The sequence below is a fragment of the Lampetra planeri genome, chromosome 35 (genome assembly GCF_965212315.1).
Source record: "Lampetra planeri chromosome 35, kcLamPlan1.2.h2, whole genome shotgun sequence".
Taxonomy (NCBI): domain Eukaryota; kingdom Metazoa; phylum Chordata; class Hyperoartia; order Petromyzontiformes; family Petromyzontidae; genus Lampetra; species Lampetra planeri.
In genome coordinates, this window is record NC_136141.1 from 3,270,577 (window position 1) to 3,281,345 (window position 10,769).

Here is a 10,769-nt window from a genome sequence, read left to right on the forward strand (position 1 = left end):
GTCTCTCTGTGTGTCTCTCTAGGTGTGTCTCTGTGTGTGTGTGTCTCTCTCTCTGTGTCTCTCTGTGTGTGTCTCTCTCTGTGTGTCTCTCTCTTTGTGTCTCTCTCTGTGCGTGGGTGTGCCTCTCAGTGTGTGTCTCTGTCTCCTTCTCTCGATGTGGTGTTGTCCCTCGTATGTTTCCCTCGTTTTCTAACCAGCTGAATGTCTCACTAGCACAGCCATCGCTGCGTTGGTTCATTTACATTGACATGCTAATCTCTCACAATACAATGGCCACCCCCTCAGCTCTCGCATCAAACACAACCCTTTCCACCCCCCCCCCATCTCGGTTCCCATCTTTGGATTTCCCTCTCACTTAGGCATAATCTCTAGCTCCCACCTTCTTGCCCGATGCGGCAACCCCCCTCTCCCTCCCTCTCGGCTCTATATATAAGGACTTGTTTCAGCAGCCTGTTTCTCTCTCCCACCTGAAGGTGATTGCTTGTGTGTGGCGATCGAAACGTCGTGATCTATTATTTTTTCTACCTACGTGACTTTACCGAAAGAACCAAAGATTCAGCATATAAAATGTGTATACAAATTCGAATGATTTATGTCTGACCACAGGTGCTTCCAAATTTGGTAAATAAATAAGAATGTAAATGTATTTTTCCGAGATGTAATTACCATGGCCAATAAAAAAGGTTCATTTGTGGCTTTTATACATAAAACAGCATGCGATGGCTCACTAGCTCTGACATTGCGGCGATGCAACTCTTTCACGTCCAGTGAACGGTGTGATTTGATAACGCTCCATGACATTACTGAGCCAAGGTCCGGTTCGCACCGCCAAACCCTTGCATTATGCCACTTCAGCAGCGACAATTAGGCTTAGCGGCTGAGCTATTGAATTTGCAGGTGGTGCAACTACATCAGAGTTCCAAAGACCAGGGGGGCCCAGGCGGTGGCATACAAAGAGTTGGGGAAATTGAAAATTGGACAGTGGGGGGCAATTACATTTCTTGTGGCAGGGTCCATACCAACCATGCTACGCCACCCCCTTTAGCATCGGGGAATGGGCTGGGGGGGGGCTTAGCCTTCTGCTGAAGTCTCAGCCCCACTTCTAAATTACAATAATCAAGTAAAAAAAATATCGGTACAATATTTAACACCATTGCTAGTTTTCCCTAATATACATATGGGTTGAGAGCTAGAGCAGAATGCATGAAAGACAAAACAAATTCATATCATTACTCATTCTGTCTAGCGTTTCACATTTGTTTAAAGTTTGTTTAACATTGACTTTGTCATTTAAACATCGTCACGCCACAGGGCTGCACTCCGCCACTAAACTAAGCTGCAGTAAAATCCTAGACCGCCGGCTACTTACAGTCCTGACACCAACGAGGATGTTGATGACTTCTCCTTGCAAGTTCTGGCCATTAGCGAGGATGTCAGAGAGTGTGTAGTAATCGTGGCTTTCCTTCGTGGGCAGGTGCAAGAGAGGCATCATACTCGAGCCTTCTTCTCCGAAGCACAAAGTCACAGCAGAGTGGTTTTCGCTGATAGTCAGTTTGTAGGGGCTGAAGATTGTTTAGCACAGGAAAAATAAGATGCATGTGCTATAATAAAATGGCATTCTTTTCAAAACGGCAACGACGTGACATCATTGCTATTCAGGTGTCACACTGGTTTAAAAATACTTCAAGCAAAATGAGTACCAATTATGATTACAGTGGCGACTATTATTTTTAAATGTAATTGTTAAGTGTCAAAGAACAGGAGTCCATAATTAAACTGCTATAATAACAAAATGTTATTTTTACAGCAGGAAATCAGCTAACACTGATAAGCAGAGGCAAGGCTGTAATTTATTTTTTAAACAAATTATGTAACGACGTACAGATTACGCAATGCTGCCAATCGGTCCTATTTTATGTGTCAAGTTTTTAAAACACATATATAACATTTGCTTAGCATAGGCCAAAAGTCCAAAAAACGCCAAACGTCCAGCAACAAACGGCACTACTGAAGGTGCAATATATGTAAAGAGTTTGTACACTGTATTTATTACATTGCACAAGGTTTATAAGAGATTGGGAAAAGAGATCATGGGAGAGAATTCCGAAGGCGAGCCGTGTTGGGAAAGATGCAAGAAGAGAAGTGCTTTGACTTGCAGTGGTTGAACGCAGTCTGGACGAGGTGGAAGTCATGAGTCCTCAACGTGGCGGAGGAATCAATGACTGAACTGTGACCCTGGTATTAGTGATAAAAGATTGATGAGGAGATGACTGACTGCCGGTGAGTGAGTGACTGGAACGAACCCGGTGAGTGCTGGCTCATCAATCGAGCCAACTGCTTTACGCTGGATCCCATCAAGTGCAGAGAGATAGGAACTGGGTGCGCCAGCCCATATGTGATACTTATGGCGATACCCCAAGGTACCAAATAATACAAAATGGCCGAGGCAATTAAATATTTTATTTCTGGGACACTATTTTTTCCAGGGGGTGTACTTGACTCCGCGACTGGGGTACCAATCAATCCGAAATCAGTGCTACTCCGCGATGTCGAAACGCAGCGAGGACGATTGCGCTGAAACCCTGAACACTCGTATGCACCATAGTGCATCGTGTACAGCTCGTTGAGATGAGTCGATTGCCGCATCCTCGACCATCAATAGACTAAAAATTACTGCATCACGGACATTGTGCGAGAGCCGGGGTACTATAGTACCCCGGGGTACCGCCATAAGGTTCATATTACAAAAAATATTCCAACTTAGGCCAACTAATGCTTTTTAGTGGCAGCAGTCATTGAAATACACAAAAAGGTAGCTTATGTAATGCCTGCTCATTAACATTTAACACACACTACCTTGGAGTCCATGGCCTGAACTTCTCATCCTGTTCGATATCCTTGTGTCGGACAAGGGGATTCTGGACTTTCACTTCACACAGAAACAAAAATAGCAATCGTTAAAGAATACACAAATCCAACATACAAATAGCTATAATGTCATATACGTACTTAGGTTGTGTAAAAGCTTTCCAAATAGGTTTGAAGCTGTGTTAGTAAGAAAGAATGTTACATTGACTTTCAGGAACACTAATAATTCGCCCTTAATACCACAACAGTAACATATTAAAAGGTACACCGCAGTGATGTTCCCGGACTGTTCAAGTAATGAAACTTGATTTGAAGCTTTCGTGACTGCAGGAATTACTCTTTGGTTCTTTCGGTAAAGTCACGTAGAATGAAAATAAATTAATAGAATACGACGATTCGACTGCAACACAAGAAATCGTCATCTCTCTGTCAAATTTAGTTCTACCTGATGACGATTGCTTGTGTTGCAATCGAAACGTCGTATTCTATTATTTTATTTATGTTCAAGTAATGCTCTGGGAAAATCACTTGCAAATCATTTTTTTCTTATGAACTGAGCTTTTTTCATCATAAAGAAAGCTTTGAATACGTGTCACAGTCCAGGTTACAAGCCTAGGTACATATATACATACACAAAATAAAGAGCAATGTTTTTTTACTGTATTTTCCTTTAATGATTAAGGCACATTTAAAGTGTACAAACTATTAGTCTCATGAAATTTAAACGTATGCTTTTTTTTACAACAGTTACTTACCAACTTCTCCAATCTTGAAGCTTCTTGATAGGTTGTGAATGAATGTATCGTCGCCCCAACATTCCACATTAATAAAATAATTTGGGGAATCCCGCAAAACAAAATCAAAGGTGAATCGTTCTTTTTCAGGATCTGCAGACTCGCGCAAATCAAACAAAGCTTGACGTGAGCACTGCGAGATTTGAACTATACGAGTAAATCATGTTTGTATTTTCCCCCCCGATTATATTCCAATTGCGCTGCTATCGACGTCAGATGAAAATGTGTCCAGGGCATCACCGCGTGCTCGTAAAACAGGCTCTGCAAGATATTATCATGGAACTACTTTTAAGAGTCCCTTCAATTACCGTTTAGCCATGCTAGAGGTGCTGCATTTGATCACATACACTCATATTAATATAGTATAGAGATGTTCCTCGCATAGCAGCGTACTGCATGGGAGCCGAAATGTAAATCGTAAATGATGATGGCAGTCAAATGGTGAAAGACAATGTGAATTCCTATTGCATCTAAATGTCACCGCATCTCAAGATGCTCTACAGAAAGTAGACATATTTATTTGTAGAAATAATTTGGCAGTCATAGGCAGAGTAAAAAAGGAAGGTCTTGAACTTGAACATGTGCAGGAAGTTGACAGCACGAATGGCTGGGGAAATAACATGGTTAACAGTAGCCTTGTTACCAAAAAATACTTATTTAAAATGACTTGAAAAAATACGAAATAAAATTAAACAAATGTAATATGCTTGGTTCTTTCGGTAAAGTCACGTAGAAGGGAAATAGTAAAATAATAAAAATATAAAACAATTAAATTCTCACGATGTTTCGACTGCAACTCAAGCAATCATCATCAGGTGTGAAATCAACAGCAATCAAATTTGTGGATTTCACACCTGATGATGATTGCTTGTGTTGCAGTCGAAACTTCGTGATAATTGTATTGTTTGTTTATATTTTTATTATTTTATTATTTCCCTTCTACGTGACTTTACGGAAAGAACCAAGAATATGAATCCCTGCAGTCACGAAAGCTTTAAATTAAAAGGTAATACGATGGGTTTTTTGTGTGTGTATGTGCAGCCATTGTTGGCTAGGGTGTTACTAACAACTCACTACACAAGAGAATCAAGATTAATCATGGGTGGGTGAAATCCAGAGTCGAATCCAGAATCTGTGGTGCCATCTCAACGCAGTTTCCGCCCACTAAGCCATTCTGTCACCTCCATGAGTACATTTTCAATAATGCTGTTATGGTCATTGTGAAAAGTGTTGCAAATACTCAACTTTTTCGACTTCGACATCCTTTTGGATCAGTTTTCCCAAGAATGACACCTAGAATTGTCTAAAATTAAAACAGTACCATTATTTTAAGGATGACTGCATTCTGCACTGTTATACATATTTCAGTACACGTGAAAATGCAACAGACATAAATGCAATTGAATGTTTCCTTATTCTTCGGGTTGTTGGCATTTTCTGGCAACACACATCATCATGGGTGACAATGGCCCATTCACACACAAACAAGTAATCACAATGATTTATGTAAGATAAAGTGATATAGCGTCATTACAGGTAGAACAGATACAAATGAACCCACGTACTACATTGCCATACCCTGGAAAACTAGGCGATTGCGACACTGACGCTCACGGGAAGGGAGAGAGTTTCCCAAATGTTTGTGTTCCACCAACACTCGCTGCCAAAGTGCTGGATTACACGCGTGTGCCACCACTGCCAGACCAATACATATATTGGTTTATGCAGTGAGGCTTCACTTGGTGTGTAAGCAGTTTGGGTACGTGAGGTAAAACCTTAGTTGATTACCATATTAATAACATTTGCTCATGTGCGTGTTGGCCAACTTCAACCTCTGGCAACTTTAGCCATACCAAATTTGCAATAGATCAGAATTAAATGTGTAAACCAAATTATATTATTGGGAATGTACATATCAGCCTAAATAAAGCCTATATTTATTAGAGACATCAATGTACACTGGCATTCAGACAAATAATTTGAGAAAACCTTTGATGGCCGCTTGTAGAGTAAGCGGCTCATAATCAGAAGGTTGCGAGTTGACCTTGCCCATCATCCTTCTTGGGTGGATAAAACAAGTACCAATTGGTTGGGATGTCAACAGTGGTTCTCCGATTGAGACTCGCCCCCGCTGAAGGATTGAGGAATTTCCACCACTGACTTCAGACTTAAACAGAGGATAAGTACCGCCTCAATGCTAATTTGGGGAAGAAATCACTGACTTTGAGTCACAGACCAGCTGTGCACATTGTACACGCGACACTGGCTGTATCATTTAAACTCTGGAACTAACCGAATTACTCTATAAATCGTCCATGATTGAAGATTGTCAAGAGCGCATCGGGTAAGTAATAAATAAATGCATTTTGGATATGAGAGTATGGATTTCCACATGAAATGAAAGTGCACTGGGCTTAGTTACCCTTCCAATCCACACCGTTATCACACCGTCTCAATGTTCCAGCATACCCCCCCCTCCATCCCATGATTTATAAACCCAAGGTCCTGAACATACCAACCCGTGCGGTGCCCAACAAACGTAAATTATAATAAACGCGCGAGCTTGCTTACAACATTCATTGCACTGGGGTGCAGTTCTTCAATGGTAGTCTTGCTTGAAGGTGTTGGTCTGTAAGTCATTGTGCTGTCCATCACCACCGCCACCACCAACAACCTCTCCTCCACTTGCAGTAGAAGCAATCCTAACACCTGGGCCATATGAAAGTGAATATCACAATTTGCTCGTCATTAATACTGCTCTAAAGAGGACAACGCACTGGACCGTAATTACATACAGATGCAGGACCATATATATTTTCCATCTTTTAGTTAGACATTTTTTTTGGCGATACTGTTGTTGGCAGTGGCGCACAAATAACAAAAAACCGTAATACATGTCACTAACAGGGCCAGAAAAAATATGTACACCGTATATAAAAATAGGAGACATTTCAAGCAATGGTCCTCATTAATAGTAGAGAAGTGCCATCGCCCGAAACGTCGGCTATCATGTTTAGTAAATACTTTATTATTTAGGGCATTGTTACTACCAAATGTGGAGGGTTTTTTTTGTAATTCGTGCATTGAATTGCACTTGAACAGTGGCCCCGTTTCGTCAATGGACTAGCGGACGAAGCGGTGTCTTACCAACGCTTTGCGAATCGTTTGACCATACTTCACCACGCTGGCATTACCTGCCAACCCATACGATTTACTCTGTATTCTTGCACAGGGAAATATAGTTTTCAGGTCCATACGGCGTACGGCCGTTTCAATTGCGGGCATAAACATTTTTTGTGTCTATTTCTTTGTGTTTCTACCCTTATGATGGGGACTTTGTAGGATCAACGTTGAGATTTATAAGGGTCACGGGGTAACCAAGAATGTCTAATTTGGTCTGTAATAATGTAGGGCACTGATAAGGGGTTGACAGGTATTTAGTGGTGAGTGTCTATTTGTGTTTCTCCTTTGTGATGGGACTTTGTAGGATGCACATTGAGATTTATAAGGGGACACGGGGTAACCAATAATCTCTGAATTTATCTGTAATAATGTAGGGGCATTGATAAGGGGTTGACAGGCACGCTTTCGTCAATAGACTACTGGACGAAGCGTTGCACAGACGATTTGCTAATCGTGCAATACTTCACCACGCTGGTCATTGCGTGTTGAGCGCGGATACGAGAGCATAGATGAGTACGGTACAACGATGGACCTTTGCTTGTACTGCCCAACACGTAGAAGATGTGCAATTGGTGGTTGTACGGATCGTTTAGTCATATAAATCAAATATAACCAATATAGTAAGCCTTATAGATTACAGAAAATGCACGTCACATATATTATTCGTATAGGCTATAGTTATATATTATATCTTACTTATTGTGTATACACACAGATGCCATTCGCCACCACCAAGTGGGAATGACGGTGCTTGTGCCAGGCTAGGTGAACAAGAATGCCACGTTTAAGAACGAGCTTCAGAAAAGTTACCTCAAAGTGCTGTCGAGACTTAAGTTTAAATTCGGTTACGGTAGATGCACTGCTGTTGTGAGGTAAAACATTAGCATTTAAAGTGATTTGTCCAGCTGCATAAAACTCATGAAGGGAAACGTCCCTTTATATTTAGAAGTAAAAATGAGGAAACATTTGTTTAACGACCACCGTATTAAAATGCAGCAAGGTTTAAAGTACGTATTGTCTCCAATATCGTAAAGAATAGTTTTTAATATGCTCGATACTTACAACAGCCAATGTAATTGTATTTACAGCTTCATATACAAACACAGCTATGGAAAAAATTCTCGCCGTTTATAACTTACGACATACACAACAGAGTCACGGTATGCAAACACTAATAATAATCACAAGATTACTTCATAAATATTTTGTTGTTTAAATTGTTTTCATGTAAAGGAATGCACGGGGTTAAACGCACGTCCGTTGCCTTGGCGACAGCTCTCGCGTTTCCCGCCAAACTGAGAAGACGTGGCTCGCGCGAGTGACGTCACCGCCACTCAATCAATCGGCCAATCACAATCTTTCATTTAAGACTGCGGGAGGAATCCGATGAGCTATGAAGCTCTTAAAAAAATATTCCAGTATGGGGGGGGGGGGGTCAACAAGTTACGACAGTAAACAATACATGAAGAGAAAAAAATGATAGGAATGCTAAAAAATATTAGAGAACATGGTAATCAATTCCTTAAATCAATATAAATAAATACATGATTTATATAACATCGATTTATCACGATCGACCAAGGCGGCAAAGATAAAGAACAATAAAACAGTCCCAGACCCACAGCAAGATAACAAACAGCCCTTCAATATTCTTGGTTCTTTCGGTAAAGTCACGTAGAAGGGAAATAATAAAATAATAATAAAATTATACTTTTTCATTAGTATTTTATTATTTCCGTAATAAAAATAACATAATAAAATAATAAAAATAAAACATAAGCATGTTTTATTTCTTTTGGGGGGGGGGGGGGGCAGAGCTTTGTGACGTCATATTTGAGGGGGGGGGGTCTGACTTTTTGTGACGCCGTGTGACTAGGGGAGGCGGGTCCAAAACAGTCTAAAATCGCGTGACGTCATTTATGGACGGCCCCTAAGTTAGAAATCAAATTATTATCAGTGCCATACCTTATTACAAACCAATTCAGACCAAATGGTCATCCCGTGCCACTTATAAATCTCAACGTTCATTCTACAAAGTCACATCACAAGGAGAGAAACACATACAAATAGACAAAAAAAGCTTTACTGTTGTAAAACAGGAAACGTGACACATATTTATGATCGCTTTATTTTACAAAAAAACATCGTTGCAAAATGCTCGTAAAGTAAGACACACCCAAAAACTTACAACCGGTGTCAGTAAGGTTTCACAATTGTGGTCACACACCCAAACCTACCAGATTATACCTCACCCCCCAACATCCGACAGGAATGTGTGTACTTATGCAATACTTAAATACTTTCTTTATTTATGTTTGGTGACTTACTGACTACCTTTTTTCTTCTTTGTTCTTTCGGTAAAGTCACGTAGAAGGGAAGTAATAAAATAATAAAAATAATAAAATAATTCTCACGACGTTTCGGCCACAATGCAAGCAGCCGTCTTCACCTGAGGACGGCTGCTTGCGTTGTGGCAGAAACGTCGTGAGAATTATTTTATTGTTTTATTTTTATTATTTCATTACTTCCCTTCTACGTGACTTTACCGAAAGAACCAAGAAGATGAAACCCTGCAGTCACGAAAGCTTTAAATCGAAATTTAACTACCTTTTCTCTATTTTGCACTCAAATCGTTGTTTGTATTGTTTGTTGATGTAACGTTGTTGACCCCTTGACCCTACTGGACATGTGTGGAAAAAAGCTTCATAGCTCATCGGATTCCTCCTCCAGTCTAAATGTGTTTAGTTTTTTGTTCTTCCCACGCACCTCTGATTAGCACGGTAGGCTATGTACGGTATAAAAAAATACTTGAACATCCATACATTCCGATTCTGAATCTTACAATGCAGACAATATTGGCTGTAGATTTAACTGTCACGCTCAAAATACGTCGCATCTGATTGTGCGCGAAATAATTATTCGATTTGTGCAAGTTACGTGAGAATAATGTAACGCGATAAAACAATACCAAGACAATGAAAATGGAGTTTACAAAAGAGAAGCAGGTTCGACATGGCCTCTGGTCCAAGGATTTAAATGGAGTCCCCCAAATATCCCCAAGTTTTTGTAGTCCAGGGTCTGGGCCCCTTCTAGCCCAATAGGCCCTTGTGAATTTGAATTTCCTGCACACTCCAATTTGCACGGTTGGCTTACGTACGTGGATAAGTTCAACATACAATACATACATAAACTCATTATGTCCACCACTTGGGCTGAATTGTTTCAACAGGTCTCTTTCGAGTAGTCTGGATTGCAGGTTTTTCCTTAACATCAGAGCATCTCACGTTCCGAAGATGAATAAAAAAAAAACGCGGAATCTTAATTTTACCATGATTTATTCAAAGTACATTACGCACACACAAAAGCGGTATATTTTAAAGGGAAATACCATATCCATACGGTACACTTGATATTTTAAGCAACATACTCATAATAAAAGATTGCTAATGTTAAATCAATGCGCTCGTAAAAATCTAAGTGACCCAGCGTGTTCATACATTTTCAAGGGTCATCAATTCCTGATGTGTATGTGTTTGTCAATCCGCTGCTAGTTGAAGGCTTCCACACACCGTGCATCATGGGGATTTGTTTTCACCAGACTTCACGTTGCTCGGTGCGGTTTGGAGAAGGGGGGACGGGGAGGCTCGGAATATGTTCAAATATCACTCGCCACCGATGTTGCAGACACGGTTCCTTGTAAAAAAAGGTTTCAGTTGTGTTGCCAGAAAAAATGGGGGAAAACCCTATTCCCAACATAAATCATGTTAATTACATATGTTTACACTGTCAACTACACCCATTAAACACCACCACTTTAGAATGTGGCATAGAATAATAATCATACGACTAATCTTTGACAGCACTTTGTCAATCCAATGCTGGAGGAAGACTTTTGCACGGTGTTTGTCATGGGGGCTGTTTATA

At 40.4% G+C, this 10,769-nt stretch overlaps 1 protein-coding gene across 1 annotated transcript in view; it reads right to left on the reverse strand.

The window, feature by feature from the left end:
• Positions 1 to 8,122, reverse strand: part of MEIOB (meiosis specific with OB-fold) — a 30,394-nt gene extending 22,272 nt beyond the window's left edge. The window contains exons 1-6 of the mRNA XM_078610951.1: positions 8,101 to 8,122; positions 6,234 to 6,371; positions 4,908 to 4,965; positions 3,624 to 3,755; positions 2,857 to 2,929; positions 1,370 to 1,562 (exon numbers count right to left, since the gene is read on the reverse strand). Of these exons, the coding sequence (XP_078467077.1) occupies positions 1,370 to 1,562; positions 2,857 to 2,929; positions 3,624 to 3,755; positions 4,908 to 4,965; positions 6,234 to 6,314 (537 nt within the window). The 5' untranslated portion in view covers positions 6,315 to 6,371; positions 8,101 to 8,122. The remainder of the gene's footprint in view (positions 1 to 1,369; positions 1,563 to 2,856; positions 2,930 to 3,623; positions 3,756 to 4,907; positions 4,966 to 6,233; positions 6,372 to 8,100) is intronic.
• Positions 8,123 to 10,769: the final 2,647 nt, after the last annotated feature.